This window comes from Halichoerus grypus, chromosome 2 (genome assembly GCF_964656455.1).
Source record: "Halichoerus grypus chromosome 2, mHalGry1.hap1.1, whole genome shotgun sequence".
Taxonomy (NCBI): Eukaryota; Metazoa; Chordata; class Mammalia; order Carnivora; family Phocidae; genus Halichoerus; species Halichoerus grypus.
Window position 1 is genome coordinate 174621687 of NC_135713.1, and position 17857 is coordinate 174639543.

The following is a 17857-nucleotide window of genomic DNA, read 5'->3' on the forward strand; positions in this document are numbered from 1 at the left end:
CCAGGGCTGGGAGTTTGGAAGAAATGGGGAAATGTGGGGAAACTGTTAATGATTATGGGGTTTCTTTTGGTGATGAAAATGTTCTAGATTTGGTTGTGGTGATGGTTCTACAATTATGTGAATATACCATATATCCCAGAGCAAACCCTTAGTATATTTAACAAACTTGGTTTAACACACTTTCCCAGAGACTACTCCTATAAGACTTCTTTTCCTTTTCTTAATTTTCTCACTTAATATGTATAAGACTGATGAATCACAGATCTGTATCCCTGAAACAAATAATATGTTAATAATTAAAAAAAAAGAAAGTCAACGGAACAACTAAAAAGAAAGATTAGAAAAATAACTTACAATGCATGTTTTCCCACCAGTTGTGGTAAAATATGCATAACATAAAATTTGACATTTAGCCATTTTTAAGTTTACAATTCAGTGGCATAAGTATATTCACCATATTATACAACCGTCATTATTCTCCATTCTAGAACTTTTTTATCATCTGGATTCATTATACTGTAACTCCCCAACCCCCTGTCCCCACGGTCCCTGGTGACCATCATTCTGATTTCTGCCTCTGGTAGATTGCCCATAATTAAAAAAAGTACAATACAAAGTGTTGGAAAGGATGTGGAGAAATTGGAAACCTCATACTTTACTGGTGGAAATATAAAATGATGTAGCTATTTTGGAAAACTGCTAGTTTCTTTAAAAGTTCAGCATATGTTTATCATATCACTGAGCAAATTCACTTCTAGGTCTCTCCCCAAGAGAAATAAAAACATGTTCACAAAAATATGTATACATAGATACTCATAACAGACTATGCATAATAGTAATCAACTAGAAATAATCCAAATTGCCAAGAATTGGTGGGTGAACCCGCATGTTGTGAGATACCTCCATACAGTGGAATACAACTCAGCAATATAAAGAAATGTATGATTCCTGAAACAACATGGTTGGACTGTAAAAATTATATAAGTGAAAGAAAATAGAAGGCAAATTGCATGATTCTTACTTTCTTAAAGATTTCATTTATTTATTTGTCAGAGAAAGAGAGCACAAGCAGGGGGAGTGGCAGGCAGAGGGAGAAGCAGGCTCCCCGCTGAAGAAGGAGCCAGATGTGGGACTCGATCCCAGGACCCTGGGGTGATGACCTGAGTCGAAGGCAGACGATTAACTAACTGAGCCACCTAGGTGTCCCTGCTTGATTCTATTTATATGAAAAATTTTCAAAATTTTTAGAAAAAGCAAAAAAGATAACATATACATAGGGTTTGCCTGGGGCTTAGGGTTAGAGATCTACCATAGGGTTAATATGAAGACATTTTTTGGGTGATGGAAGAATTCTATATCTAGAATGTGGTAATGGTTATGCAGTTGTATAAACTTACTGAGCATTAAATTTATACATTATTAAAATGTATTAAATGGGTGATTTGAATGTATAAATTTACTGATGATTGGGGAATGACTATCAGTTATGGTGAAGAGGTAAGCAAATCTTCTCCCTAGAAAATAAGTACATTACTTGAAAGAATTTTCAAAAATTACTATTTGGGGACTCTGGATATCAACCAAAAACTAAGAATGAAATGATAAACATGTAAAGATTATAGAGTTTTGATAACAGTAAAAGGAGAAATGGCCTTTTTGCCTGAGGCTGCTCTTACTCACATCTGCCTGGAGTTTGGTGAGTGTGATAGTTTTACCAGAGTAAAGTGGGCCAGATGAACAAGCTATTTCTCTTTTAGGCAGGGGATTTACTTGATTTGGAGTAGTATGTTAGAACCCAAGCCCAAAAATATTTCCATTAAAAGTAGTAAATTTGGTAGGTGATGAATAAGGGATAATGTGTGGCTCGGCTAGCCTGAGATTGCAGTTCAGTTTGGGGCCAATTTGAAGAACAGAGAGGAAAAGTGTTGGTGAAATATAAATAGAGCCTCAAGACCTTTGGAACAATATCAAGGGTACCAACATATGTGTAATTGGGATCTCAGAAAGAGAGGTGATAAAGGGTCAGAAAGACATTTGAAGAAATGAAATATATAAATACTTATCTTTCTCTTCCATTAATTTTTTTTAAAAAGTAGACATTTGTTTTAGGGAATAATTATAACCTGTTTCTCAGTTGATAATACATATGACAACAGTAGCACAAAGGAATGGGGAGGAAATACAGCTATACTGGAGCAAGGAGCTATAATTTATTGCAATTAAGTTTGTAATTAATGGACAATCTTGTAATCCATGTAGCACCTTGCAACCTATATAGCAACCACTAAAAAATTACTCCAAAAAATCAACAGAGGAATTAAAATGGTGACATTAAAAATAATTAACACAAAAAAAGAGATCAGAAGTACAATAAACACCTGAAACAAAATAAATAGCAAAATGGCAGACCTATATCCAATTATGTGCATAATTATATTAACTATAAATGGATTCAAGTTAAAAAACAGTGATTATCAGACCAGAATCATTCAGATTTGAAGACATAATTGGTTGAAATAAAAGGATTGGAGAAATGTACCATACAAATAATAACCGTAATAGGACAAGAGTGGCTATATTAATATCAGACAAAATACTTTAGTCAAAAAATAGTGCCAGAGAGAAAGATATTTCATAATAACAAGAGGGCCAGTGTAATAGGTAGATAAAACAAATATTAATGCATAAACAACTACAGCATAGCCCAACAAACATTGAGCAAAATCCAGCAGATTGAAAGGAGAAATTATAGCTATCATTTACAGCTTGAGATTTAAATACTTTGCTCTCAATAATTGATAGGAAAAACTAGATAAAATTTGTGAAGATTTATAAGACTCTATTAACCCTCTCAACCAGCAAGGTGTAACACTCCCTCCCCCAAACCTGTAGAATTTGTATTCTTTTCAAGAACATCTGGAATGTTTTCCAAGATAGACCTTATGGTTGGGCATAAAACAAACCTAAATAGCTTTAAAACGATTAAAATCATGCAAAGTATGTTCCCTGTGAACTATGGAAATCAATAACAGAATGAAATTATGGAAATCTCCCAATATTTGGAAATAAAACAACACACCTACCTATAAATAACTCATGGGTCAGAGAAGGAATCTCAAGGAAATTAGAAAATATTTTGAATGGAATGAAAATAAAAAGTGAACATATCAGAATTTATGAAGTGCAGCTATTCACTTGCATAGAGGGAAATTTTTAGCTTTAAATGCTTATAGTAGAAAAGAAAAATGGTCTGAAACTAATAGTCTTCGATTTTCCCTTTTTCTCATCTGAAAAAGAGCAAATTATAACCAAGCAAAACAAATGAAGTAAATACTAAAAATACGAATAGAAGTAAAAAAAAATAGCAAACAGTGCAATATTGGGGAAAATCCAAAATTGGTTCTTTGAAAAGATCAACAAAATTGATCCTCAAAAAATTAAAAATAGAATTATCATATGATCCAGCAATCTGGCTTCTGGGTTAATATGCAAAGGAATTCAGAGCAGGATCTCGAAGAGATATTTACACACCCACGTTCATTGCAGCATATTCATGGTAACCAGGATGTGGAAGCAATCCATATATCTATCGCTGGGTGAATGGATAAAGAAAAATGTGATTTATACATACTATATAATAATATTATACAGCCTTAAAATAGAAGGAAATCCCATGACATGTTACAGCATGGACAAACCTTGAGGACATTTTCCTAAGGGAAATAAGCCAGTAACAAAAGTGCAAATATCTATTCTTTCCATTATTTTCACTCTCTAAAATACTCAAAATCATAGAAACAAAATAGAAAGGTGGTTACCAAGGGCTAGGAAGGGAGGAGAAAGAATTAGTGTTTAGTGGGTATAGAGTTTCAGTGTTGCAGATGAAAAAGTTCTAGAAATCTGTTACACAACAGTCTGAATGTACTTAATATACTGAACTGAACACTCAAATATTGTTAAGATGGCAACAATGATCTATGCACAAAAAATTGATAAGTCTGTGGCTTCACTGAATTGCTGGTTTGAGTCAGAGCAATAAGGCAAGAAAATTAAAGCATTAAGATAGGAAAGGATGACAAATCAGACATTTCTATATAATGGATTGTTGTAATGGTTATAGTACTGTATAAAATCATTGAATTATAAACATAAAATAGGCAACTTTTATGGTATGTGAATTATACCTTTGTAAAACTCTTCACACTAAAAGAAAAATTAATGTTGCCAGTGTAGGATTAGTTCCTGGTGTACTTTAGATTATTTAGGGGCGCCTGGGTGGCTCAGTCAGTTAAGCATCTGCCTTCAGCTCAGGGTCCTGGGATCGAGTCCCGCATCAGGCTCCTTGCTCAGCAGGGATCCTCTTTCTCCCTCTGGCTGCCACTCCCATTGCTTGTGCTGCATGCACGTGTCCTCTCTCTCTCACAAATAAATAAAATCTTAAAAAATATTTCTAGATTAAATGTTTTATGTCTGAATATCATGACCCGATAATGATCTAGTCATGAGCAAGCATTTTCCGGCAGGCCATAACACAATAAGAACTGTATGTTCTTTGGATGAAGCTCTCCATGGCTGACTTTATGCTTTTTGTTTTCTTCTGAACCTCTACTTCAAGAAATTATTGTCTCTGTCATTTACAGTAAAGCCAATCAACTGTTTCTAGAGTTTATATGATTGATCTACTGGGGCATATATCTTTTCCTCATTCCTAAAGTGACCTTCTCACCTTATAGTGACAAGAATAATCCTCCAATATAGTGGAAGCATGTTATTTGGTTAGGGGTATCGTGGTGTAGCTGTGTATATCTTCAGGCTCAGTGATTGGTGAGTAAAGCTTAACTGCCATTTGCCTTTTTCTTTCTGTAAAGGTGCTTGTGAGCGAGGATTCTGACAGTGATGGTATTGTGGCCCACTTTCCTGCCCATGAAAAACCAGTGTGCTGTATGGCGTTTAATACAAGTGGTATGTCCTTTTTAAAATTTTTTTTTTTGCCATTTATATCATGGGTTTTTCAACCAATTTTTTTTTAGAAATGGAAAATATGAAATACGGAAGCTGACTTTTCTTATATGGGTCAGTGTATATCAGAAAAGTAAGTAGTGTTCAATAAGTGGTTCTTGAATGAATTAATTTAAAATAAAAATTTAGAAATCCTCTAAGTATTAGTTTTGCTCTCAAGAAGGTGGTAAACAATGCTGTTGAGTTACATTAATTTCTGTATCATAATTAAGCCAAGAATTTCAATATTCCAGACTACATATTAATGTAGTAACTTCAAGTTGTTTGTAACAACTTTGTAACTTCAAGTTTCCTTTTCATTTTGTAACATATTATAAACTACTTGTATTTTTGCCTGTTTTTTGGTGGTAGTTTCTGTTTTTCTGCTAGTCCTTAAGGCATTTGATAAGGAGAGATGTTATAGTATATGGAATGCCCTACTACTTTTCATTTTCTTTCTCCAAACTTTTTGTTATGTAAGGTTTCAAACATAAAAATAGATTTAAAAGATAGTACTGGGTGTTGTACGCAAGCAATGAATCATGGAACACTACATCAAAAACTAATGATGTAATGTATGGTGATTAACATAACATAATAAAAAAATAAATAAAAATAAATAAAAATACATCAAAATGATAAAAAAATAGATTTAAAAGAGTATAATAATGACCCATGAATAAGTGAATAAGTAGGTGTTCACATTTCATATGTATAATAAATAAATATATATGTATACGGATGTGTATACATATATATATATATATACTTGTACACCCATGTATGTGTAATATATATACATAGGCATGTTGTATTTTGTTGAATCATTTGAATTTAAGTTACATATTTGATGACATTTCACCAGACTACAAATTAATCATACATTTCCTAAGAATAGGACCTTTTCCCATATAACCAGATATTGTAGTTCAGAAATTTAACACATTATATTATCTAATATCCAAGCCATAATCTAAAATTTCCCAATTATCTCAAAAATGTGTCCTGCAAAATAATATAATATGATACTGTGTTTGATCACATGGATATGTTAGTAGCCCATCAAAATATCTACATTTTGGAGATAGGTTTTTCTTGTGGAGATTAGCAAGTAATCTGTAGAGTGTTATTTTGGCTTCGTTTCTGAAACAACTTTTTATTTAATAGCGTTGTTACATGGAAGGCTGTAGAATGGTGGTTTTTCTAATTCTATCATGTTTTCTGCATGATTAACTGCTGTTCCTCTATAAAAAAACGAGTTTTTTCTCATCAACCAGGAATGAACCATAGTTTTCGTGTGTGTAAAGGGCAAGATACACGCTTAATTCTTTCTCTTTACCAATTTTCATGGTTAGGAATTGATTTAATACTTAGAGTGGTATAATTCCACTCTAGTGGAGCTATTTTTAAAATACTTTGTTTTTAAGTAAAAGATAAAATTGCTCTTTTGCTTTCAGAGCTGAAATAATCTTCACAAACTTATAATCTTTTCTGATCTTATCTCTTTGGTTGATGGATCTAAAGAGATTGTCATTTTTATCTTATTCTGCAGAAATGATCCTATTAGTTAAAATTGATGGAAAGACCCATCTTTTTTCCCTTTTCATCTTTTCAAATAAAGAATGATGGTAAGAGGATAATATAGAGTATTTTGAATAATCTCCCTTCTAATATCTTAATTAGTCATTTTTGATAGAGAGGAAGATTTTGCAGTGATTGTTGATCAGTAGGATTGATTTAATTAATGAAGACAAAGATTTATGGAAATGCTCTGAATGTTATGGGAATTAAGTTAAATTTGAAGAAACAATCTGGAAGTTATGTCACTTACAGCACTCCACTTGGAGTAACCAGTATGACTCATTTTGATAGTCCATCTGTTATGTCAGATCTCCTTTGTATTAATGTATATTTCATATTACCATAGTCAGAGTGTTTCAGACATTGGAAGCTGTATTTTTTCCTGCCTGTGGCTTTCCATTAAAATAAGAACATCCTATATAACCTAAAGAATGTTTTAGTTATTTCTTTCATTGTCTAACAGTGAGTTCTGGAAAACCAGTTTTCTATGATTTCATAATTTTGATGTACATTTTTAATTTGATTTCTATTTGAATTCCCAAATTTGTGTTTTTATGGTAAGATTAATAATTTTTATATTTATACCTACTTTTTTTGTGTTCCTAATGCACTAGTTGTATAACTCTATGATATAATTTATCTTGGGATAATCATTTCTTTAAATACTTGTTTCCCTACCTATCCTCTGGGTTCCGCTTTACATTAGGGTTCACTCTTGGTGGTCTGCGTTCTGTCAGTTTTGACAAATATATAATGGCATGTATCCACCATTATAGTACTATACAGAATAGTTTCACTGCCCTTAGAATCCCCTTTGCTCTTGTTCATCCCTCCCTCCCTCAACCTTTCGCAACCAGTAATCCTTTTACTGTTTCCATAGTTTCCGTTTTTCCAGAATGTCACATAGTTGGAATCTTACTGTATATAGTCATTTCAGATTGGCTTCCTTCATTTACTAATATGCATTTAAATCTCCTCCATGTCTTTTCATGCCTTGATTGCTCATTTCTTTTTAGTGTTGAATAACATTCCATTGTGTGGATATACCATAGTTTATTTGCCATTTGTGTATCTTCTTTGATGAGGTGTCTGTTCAGATCTTTTGTCCATTTTTAATTGGGTGGTTCATTTTTTAATTGTTGACTTTTAAGAGTTCTTTGTATATTTTGGATAACAGTCTTGTATTAGATATGTGTTCTGTAAATATTTTCTTGCAGTCTTTGGTTTGTCTTCTTATTCTCTTTTTTTAAAGATAGATTTATTTATTTGTTTGTTTATTTGTTTATTATTTATTTATTATTTATTTATTAATTAACAGAGAGAGAGATAGCGAGAGAGAGAACACAAGCAGGGGGAGTGGGAGAGGGAGAAGCAGGCCTCCCGCGGAGCAGGGAGCCCGATGCGAGGCTCAATCCCAGGACCCTGGGATCATGACCTGAGCCAAAGGCAGACGCTTAACGACTGAGCCACCCAGGCGCCCTTGTCTTCTTATTCTCTTGAAAGTGTTTTTGAAGATCAGAACTATTTAATTTTAATGAAGTCCAGCTTATCAGTTATTTCTTTTATAGATCATTCCTTTGGTGTGTATATAATCTCTTTAAAACATATAAATTGACATTCTTCTGCTGTTGTATTCTTAAGTCAATCTTACATTGAATGTTGTAATTTCTTGAAGGGAAGATCATTTTGTGAGAACTATTTTATGAGTTTTAAGATCTCTTTTATTTTTTTTCTTGAATCTCAAATGAGGCTTCTTAACTTCTATCTAGGATCTGGGAGGTCCATGGATAGAATTCAGAGAGTATGTCGACTTAGGAAAAAAACTACATCTTTATTTTTTCTAATCTCTGATGAAAATTTCCTTCACTTATGAATATGTAAAATAAACCAATGGAGTATTAGCTGTACTGATGAGTTTATGAGCAGTAAAAATAACAGATGTTTTCACATCATTTCTATCTTATTTATATAATTCTTTCAATATTGCTTATGGTTCAAAATTATGGTAGACCCTATATTTTAATATATAACAAAAAGCACATATTCTGCATGTCAGTTTTTAAAATCACAAGTATTTTACTTTGTCTTAAAAATATATTATTCTGAGAAAGATGTTCCTAGGCTTCACCATATTGCTAAAAAGGTTCATGGCACTAGAATGTTTAAGAGCCTGTTATCCAAAGGTTTATGCTTGGTGTGATTTCACCTGTCTAAACACATTGGAAGCTAGCACTTTCACTGGAGATGCCATTCACATTGCCTGGCTCAGGCTTGGTGATTGAGTTAAGAAGTGACATTCCCTAGTCATGGAATCTGCTGATGTGATAGAGACTTAAAACAAGGAAGGAAAATCCTTTGTGGAGTAAGGACAGAATGCCAGGAGATGAATATTAATTTGGTTTTGACTACTGGGGAACGTTCTTCAACGGAAGTCAGTTCTAATCTGTAACCTAAAAGACAGTTAGCTAGGGAATAATGATTCTGTGTCTGGTATATAAATAAATATTAGTTGAATGAATGAGGCAAGAAAAATATGGCACATTTGACATAGATTGTGGAGCAGAGTCTATACAGTGGACTCATCCGTTTATTATGTGGCAGATATATTTTTCAATGTGTCATCATTTCTGCAACATTTTATAAATGCTTTGTACCTGTTTAAATATTTGAATTAAATGGAGGGTTCATAACTCAGCAACCACTCACAAAATTGGTTTGCAAAATCTTTCATAGAAGATTGTGGAGATTTCATGCAACTGCTTGCAATTCATCTTAGTTATTTACTGTTCAGCTCTGAGTATTTTTGCTACTCAGAATATGACTGTTATGGCTTGAGTATAAGTGAGTGTGTCTATAAAAGATTCAATTCTCACTGATTTGAAAGCCTCGACTTTTTTTTTTTTTAAGCTGGTGACTGAGTTGTTTCTTATATAATGATATTGGATTCAGCTGTGACTGCTAACGATTATCCAGCTCCTGTGATTATGTGACATTTTATTTTGCTTGTATAGTTTCTGTATTATATTTCTTGGTTTATCTTAACCCTCTCAGATTGAGACAGATACACCTACATACACATGAAATGTTTGAAGCAAGAGGCTGGCATTGCCATTTGTAAATGCATGGATACCTTAGTGGTTGTTATTTTCCCCTTTAGTTACTTATGTTATAGTTTTAAAAAATATTTTTGGGAGATCAAATGATGTATTTTCTATTGATCTTTAAATCCTCCAATAAATTTACTTATGTTATAGAATGAGACAGTTTTCTGTTCTCTGATTGAATTAGTTTTATTAGCTTCTGAACTTTTATCAGTTGGTATTTTGTGGAAAGGTATGTAATTTAAGTGGGCCTTAAAACAGTACTTTTTTAACTTAATTTGGCCTTTTCAAAATATAACTTGTAGATCCTCTAGTAACACCTTCCAGTTTTTCTTTACGTGTGTCCATACAAGCTTCTAAATTTATTTCTATCAGTGAGTTTTAACAGTTTTGCTCCTCTAATAATTCTTTTACTTGGTTAAAGGCTTTTTCATGGGGTATGTAGTGTGGCCAATAATAACAATAGTGCTTGTTAGAATACTTTTTACAAGTTTAGGGAAGTTCATTAAAAAAAAAAGCAAAACAAAACGTAACAAAAATGTTGATGGTGTATTTTTGTTTTTAAACCTGTTCTTTCTCTAACAACTTTACCTGAATATATCCCTGTTATACTTACGAATGTAAATAAATTTCTTAGTCTCTTTTATTTTTTTTAGAAAGGCATATTTTTGGATGACAGAATTATTAAAATATCCTGGACATACATCAGAATTCAAGAAGAAACCAGACCTGTTGTCCCCCTTCTGGGAAATTTTAGAAGCAATGTAAAATGTACACGATGAAATAACACTCCATTTCTCCTACAGAGAAAATGTAGGTTGTTTGACTGCGTGGTATGCCATTTGGTCTTGTATGGGGCCTATTCAGCAAAGAAATTAAGGGCTGCCATTAAATAGCGTTGTGAAACTTGTAGTTCAGCAGCTGCACGCAGTTTGTTTTTCAATTTCTCCTTCCCATTCTTGTTTATTAGCTGTGACTCTGAGTCCTGAATTAAAACAAATATTTTAGTGGCAACATTTATGATTTGGTTGGAAGTGCCAGAGAGACCTCCAATGCTTAAATCTGGACAGATTTCACTTTGGGTGGTGTAAATTTCTCGCTTTTAATGATTTAAATACACAATGAGTAACGTTTTCTAGAGAGCTTTTTTTTTTTTTAATTAATGAACTTTATTTTTTCAAGCAGTTTCAGGTTCACAGCAAAATTGGGAAGTACAGAGAACTCTCATATAATCCTGCCCTCACCCCAGACTGCCCATACTATTGACATTCCACACCACAGTGGTAGTATAGTTACAGATGATGAACCTTTATTGACACATCATTATCAACCAAAGTCTGTCGTTTACCTTAGGGTTCAGTCTTGGTGTTCACACATTCTCTGTGTCTTGACAAATTAAAATTGACAAATATCTACCTTTGTAGTATCCTACTGATTAGTTTCATTGCCTAAACGTTTTTCATTGTATTTGGGACTTCTCAGTTATTATTTCTTTGAACATTTTTTCTGCCTCTTTTTCCTTCTTTGCTACTCATCGATTAATCTTCTTGATGGTGTCTTATAGGTCTCAGGGGCTCTGTTCATTTTTCTTCATTCTTTTTGTCTCAAACTAGATAATCTCAGTTGATTTCTTCTGCCAGGTTCAAATTTGCTATTTGAGCCCCTCTGTTGAAGTTATTGTACTTTTGAATTCCAGAATTTCTATTTGTTTCTTTTTTATAATATTATCTCTTTATTGATATCCTCTACTTGGTGAGACGTAGTTCTCATACTTTCCTTTAATCCCCTAGACATGCTTTCTCTGCATCCTTGCAGGTATTTGCTATTCTCACCATTTTTAATTTTATAAATACTGTTAGATATGGGTAATAGAGGTGATTTGGAGATATTTTTTCCCTGTAAGGAGTTTGTATTTTTATCTTTTTAGCAGGGTCTTTTGCTGAGCAAAATTATTTACTTTTTGTCAAATCAATAAAAAAAGAATTAGTTGGGTTTTCTTGTTCATGCCTAAAAAATGTGCACCAATCTGGGACCTGAAGATTTTTCTCCTATGTGATTTTCTAATAGTTTTCTTGTTTTACATTTTATATTTAAATTTATCATTTTGTGTTAGTTTTTTTGTGGGGGGGCAGAGGGAGAGGGAGAGAGAATCTTAAGCAGGCTCCATGCCCAGCTCAGGGCCCGATGCGGGGCTTGACCTCATGACCCTTAGATCATGACCTGAGCCAAAGTCAGGAGTTGAACACTTAAAACGACTGTGCCACCCAGGTCCCCCATCTTGTGTTAGTTTTTGTATAATGTATTGGATTAGGTCATGGTTCATTTGTTTTGTGTTTTTGCTTTTGTTTTTTGGCTATGGATATCCAAATACTTCATCATTTTTTCAAGATCCCATTCTTTCTCCATTGAATTTCTTTTGCACTTTTCTCATTAAAGTAACATACTTCTGTGGGATATTTCTGGATTCTCTGATGAAGATGGCTTTTTAGCTTTTTTCTGTATGGAAATATCTGTATTTTGCCCATAATTTTCAGGAATGTTTCAACTAGATAGGATAGGTTAGTTTGACAGGTGTCTATTTAATTGCTAGCAACTGTCAGCTCTCTTTCTTTGTTCACAGCTTTTAGCATTATTAATCTTTTTAAAAAGATTTATTTATCTGAGAGAGAGAGAGCCCGTGTGCACAGAGAGAGAGAGAGAGAGAGAAGGAGAGGCAGACCCCACCATTGAGCACGGAGCCCGATGCGGGGCTCGATCCCAGGACCCCAAAATCATGACCTGAGCTGAAGGCAGATGCTTAACTGACTGAGCCACCCAGGTGTCCCATTTAACATTATTAATCTTGATCCTCTCAATTAGTTGGGTACAGAGTTGTACTTTTTGGGGGCAGCATTCTAATTTGTGGTGTCAGCTCAAATGGAGCCATTGAAAGTTTTTGAAAAGGTTGCTGAGTTCTTCTTACCCTCACATATTGTGGATTTTTTTTCCTTCTGCTGTTCTGCCTGATGTAAGAGAAACTAATTTTCTTTATGTTTTTTGTATTGAACTTACAAGTAGATTTTTAAAGAACTTTGGTTTTGTTTTTTATCGGTTTTGTTTTTGTTATAGGGTAACAACAACAGTCTGATTTTACAAATTCAACCCCAAATCCTCTTTGCTGGTGATTGGAGCAGGTAAAATGTTCTCGAGGACTGCTAGATGTAGACAGTAACCTGTGTACATGTATTAGCTCGGGTTGCCGTAGCAAAATACCATAGACTGGGTGGCTTAAACAACAGAATTTTTTTTTTCTCATAGTTCTGGAGGCTAGAAGTCCAAGAACAAGATTCCAGCTGATTTGGTTTCTAGTGAGGTGTTTCTTCCTGGATAACAAATAGTCACCTTCTCTTGTCAGTGTGTCTTCACTGGTGCAGGGGAGCAGGGAGAGAGAGAAAGTTCCGTGGTCTCTTTCTCTCTTTTTAAATTTTTATTTAATTTTAATTTTAATTTTTGTTCTTTCTTTAAATTGAAGTATAATTGGCATACAATGTTATATTAGTTGCAGGTGTGTAACATCTTGATTTGACAATTCTGTACCTTACTTAGTGCTCACCATGATAAGTGTAGTTACCATCTGTCACCATACAATGTTATTACAATATTATTGGCTATATTCCTTATGCTGCATTTTTCATGTCCCTGACTTACTTATTTTATAACTGGAGGTTTGTACCTCTTAACCTTTATCTCTTCTGCTCATCCCCCTCACCTCCCCTCTGGCAACCATCAGTTTGTTCTCCTAATTTAAGAGTCTGTTTTTTGTTTATTTGTTCATTTGTTCCATTTTTTTAGATTCCATATTTAAGTGGGATGTATGGTAGTTCTCTTTCTGACTTATTTCACTTAGCATAGTAACCCTCTAGACCCATGTTGCAAATGGCAAAATCTCATTCATTTTTATAGCTGAGTAATATTCCTTATTTTATATATAAGTTTCTATAACATCTTTATCCACTCATGTATCAGTGGACACTTAGGTTGCTTCCATATCTTGGCTATTATAAATAATGCTCACTATACATAGGGGTGCATATATCATATGGGTGTTCTATTATTAATTTTTTTGAGGAACTTCCATATTGTTTTCCACAGTGCTTGCACCAGTTTCCATTCCCACCAGTAGTATACAAGGGTTTGTGATGGCTCTTTTTATAAGGACACTAATCATATCAGATCAGGGTCTCACCCTATCACCTTATTTAAACTTAATTACTTCCTTAAAGGTCCCATCTCCATATATAGCCTGGGTTTCTAAGACTTTCAATATAGGAATTTGGGGGCTGCACAAATACTGAGTTCATAACAGTAGATCTAAGAATCATTCAGTTACTCTTAGTTTTTAAAAAATCTTATTTGGTCACAGCCCAATTCTAGGTTCTTCTGTTTGTGATTGTTGTATCATACTTTTTCCATGTGTTTACTTCCATTTTTAAGATACTCAAATATTTTGGAAGAAATGTTAAATGTTAATGATACCGTCATCTTGTATTGTGCTGTCTAAAAGTATTATAACCCAGCACAACTTTACTGCTTCAACCTGTTCTCCTACCTTTTCCCTCCAACATTTAGCCACACTATTTTTCTCCTTAAACATGTTACATCCTTTTCCGTCTGCCTGAAATCCTCTTTTTACTGGGGTAACTCCTATTTATCTCTTGAGTCCCACTTTAAATATCATTTTGTGAAGACCTGCCTGACTCTAAATAAAATGTCATGCCCCCCCCCACCTTGCCACTTAATTGGGCAAGTTACTTAATCTGCTTGGGTCATCCCCAGAACTTCAGTTTGCTCATCAATGAAATGAGGGGTGATAATGGTGCCTAAAACAATACCAAAAACATAGTGAGACCTCACAAAGTGTAGCTGGCATTGTTTTTATTATTATTAACCTACCTTATCCTAGTTTAAATTTATTTATACCCGAGAGTATCCTTTGAACATGTTTTCTGCTAGAGGTAAGCTTTTACTTTGTCCCCAGGTATTATTTATTATTAGTCTGGTAATTTTCACATAGCCCATAATTTTCACCTGAATAATTACATTAATTAATTTTTTTCTATCATTACAATCATGGAAAAACTATGGCAGGGCAGAGATAAGCCATTAATTCAATGTAATTACTCATTTGTTGAATAAAACCAAGTTATTTCTCATTTGTGGTTTGAGCAAGAATTGTCTTTTCCCCTAAACTGTGGGAGTGATCCCTGATGGCAAATTGTATTAAATGAAGAAACATATCACTTAAGATTGAAATATATAACATATATGTTAAAAATATCTTGTGGAAAATATATCATATTTGTGTAACTAAGTACACTAGGTTGGCATATTATTAAGTATATTGTCTTTGACATAAAAAAGGCAAGTATTTTTTATTAATTTAATTGGAAATTAGAAATAGAATAATGAAATACTCAACTCCCTGCAGTAAGCCTGACATTTCTAAAATAGACCCGTTGTCTTTAGTTTGGTAAATAATTGATCTGTTTTCCAGAGGCGTTATTTCTGCCAGCTGAGTAGCTGAGAGCTGTGAAGTACAGCACATCTACATTTTAAATAATTGCCCTTCCTTGGCAGGGAAATTGCTTTTCCATCCATTAATAAGAGGAAAATGAATGTTGGGTCTGTAGTAAAGTAGATTAAACATGTACCTCTTTGGATGCTTGACTGCATCTTTAACAGACTTGAAATTTTTCTGGTTAATTAAATGCTATATATTGAAAGGTGATGGTGGTCTTGGGTTAATCATTTAAAAAGTTTAGGTTGGATTTTTTTTTTTTTCTTTTGCACAGAGTTTTCCCCATTGATCACAGTGAGTGGTCAGAAAAATACCTTATCTTGGTTTTTGTTAACCTATATAATGCCTCAGAGATTTACAGAATTATGTGGCTTCAGATTTTTCCTCTCATCTGACAGCTGCTGGTTTATTACTGCCAGTCACTTATACTGTATCACTAACAATGCAAAGGCAGCTTGAAGAGTTTATTGCTTTTATTTTTTTTTCCCCGAAGAAGGAGCTGTTTCCATTCTAGATTTGTAGTTACTCTCCTCTGTCATCATCTCATAAAATGACGTGTTTTACTCATGTAATGGATTACTCCCTGAAGAATTTGTTCTCTTTGCTCTATGTTCATTGTGGCACAGGACTTGTATGAGAGTCAGTGGTAACTTTGCAGGTTCGACTTACCATAAAGTACAGTAGGCATCATACCCAGGGCCCACGCTAGTATTGTGGTCCCACCAAAATGTTTAAAAAAAGCAAAAAAAAAAAATCTTTTAAGCTAATGGGATACTTTAATATATGTTTAAAACCAGCAACTGTAATCATAAAATATAATTTTAAATATTTTTTCATTGAAGAGGGGGCCCATAAAGGCAAAAATGCCCAAAGCCCATGAAAGTCCTAATGTAGCCCCGGGTCCTGGGCGTCCACTAGTAAGGAGGAGCCCGTCTCCTTTCCCACCATGACTGCCATAATATTTCTAGTTAATTAAGCAAAGGTGCTCAGTTAGCACTAAATGAACTAATGAAAGATGTGAATACATATATATATGCTATGTAGAATGTTAAGCAAACATATATATACACACACATACCTGTAACACTATACTACCTGTAACAGATGTAACTATAACGGTAGAAATCCAGTATTAAATTTTGAAGAAGGTAAAGAAGAATATCTATAGTCAAGTACATAGATGCAAAGTAGCCAACGGTGAATTAAACTTTTGCTTATCAGGACAACTTCACTGGTTGTTAAGCAGTGAAGTACTTGAATATTTGTGGTCCCTTCGCATTTCCTCTCCTCCAGAATGTTCTGGCCCTTCCCTGGGTTCAGGCTTGTTTCAGTGTTCTCGTTCAGATTTGTCTATACTCTTGCCATATGTTAATTATTTTGAACATTGCTCTGAAAACAGTGCAAATATTTCTCAAGGATACATATATTTCAAAGGACATACATTACATCCAATAGGGTGGGTACTTATGATGGGAAGGGATGGGAATGGGGACTGGGTGCTGGAATGGATGATGAAAAGAAACATGTAAAAACAGTAGTCAGGGGCGCCTGGGTGGCTCAGTCGTTAGGCATCTGCCTTCAGCTCAGGTCATGATCCCAGGGTCCTGGGATCGAGCCCCACATCGGGCTCCCTGCTCAGCGGGGAGTCCGCTTCTCCCTCTCCCACTCCCCCTGCTTGTGTCCCCTCTCCCGCTGTGTCTCTCTCTGTCAAATAAATAAAATTAAAAAAAAAAAAAAAAAAAAAAAAAAACAGTAGTCAGTCCATATCAGTATTCAGAATTAATATAATGGGTTTTACAAAAAAAAAAAAAAAAACACAACAATTTAGAGTACCAACAGTATAGAAGAGAATAAAATTATTATTTAATTTAAAATGAACTGATCTTTTGGTTTTCCCTTTGTTGTTTTGATTGTTTTGTGGGAAATTTTGATGGTTGTTGTTTTTGGTCTCTTTATTCAAGTCATTTCTTTTCTTTTTTTTTTTAAAAAGATATTTATTTATTTGAGAGAGAAAGAGAGAGAGGGGGGAGAGCAGAAGGAGAGGGAGAGGGAAAGAACCTCAGGCAGAGCCTGACACAGGGCTCAATCTCACAATCCTGAGATCATGACATGAGCTGAAATCAAGAGTCAGATGCTTAACCGACTGAGCCACCCAGGTGCCCCCCAAGCCATATCTTTCTGATGGGCTAAGAAGCCATTACATTTATCTATATAGATACAGATATGTAGAGTGAGGTTGTGCAAAGAATCCCTACCTTGGTGCCCAGTAATCTTTGTTGTATGTCAGTGGTTGTTCTTATAAATAGTCTTTTTGAAATGTAATTAAGAAGTCATGTTTTGAAATAGTGCAGATAGGTAATGAAATCTAATTTCCAGAGACACTTGGTAATTTGCTAATATTTGACCTATTTGCAAATATACCCAAAATAAAAATGCTAAATGATTAACACTTTTATTTTTCATCTAATAATTGTTACATAGTTTCTGATCTCCCCTGCTAGAACCTTGACTGAAGTCTGTTAGAGTGTCATATGTATGCTCTGGAATATATGATTCGTGGTGCTTTGACCACCCATTTGGCCAAGCTGCACATCTGAGACTCATTGACCTCTTTCTTGAC

At 34.1% G+C, this 17857-nt stretch overlaps 1 protein-coding gene across 7 annotated transcripts in view; it reads left to right on the top strand.

Annotated features, from left to right (window-relative positions):
• Positions 1 to 17857, top strand: part of BCAS3 (BCAS3 microtubule associated cell migration factor) — a 593075-nt gene that overhangs the window by 182648 nt on the left and 392570 nt on the right. For all 7 annotated transcript variants that reach the window (XM_078064169.1, XM_078064164.1, XM_078064176.1 and 4 more), the window contains exon 13: positions 4869 to 4962. In XM_078064169.1, the coding sequence (XP_077920295.1) occupies positions 4869 to 4962 (94 nt within the window). The remainder of the gene's footprint in view (positions 1 to 4868; positions 4963 to 17857) is intronic.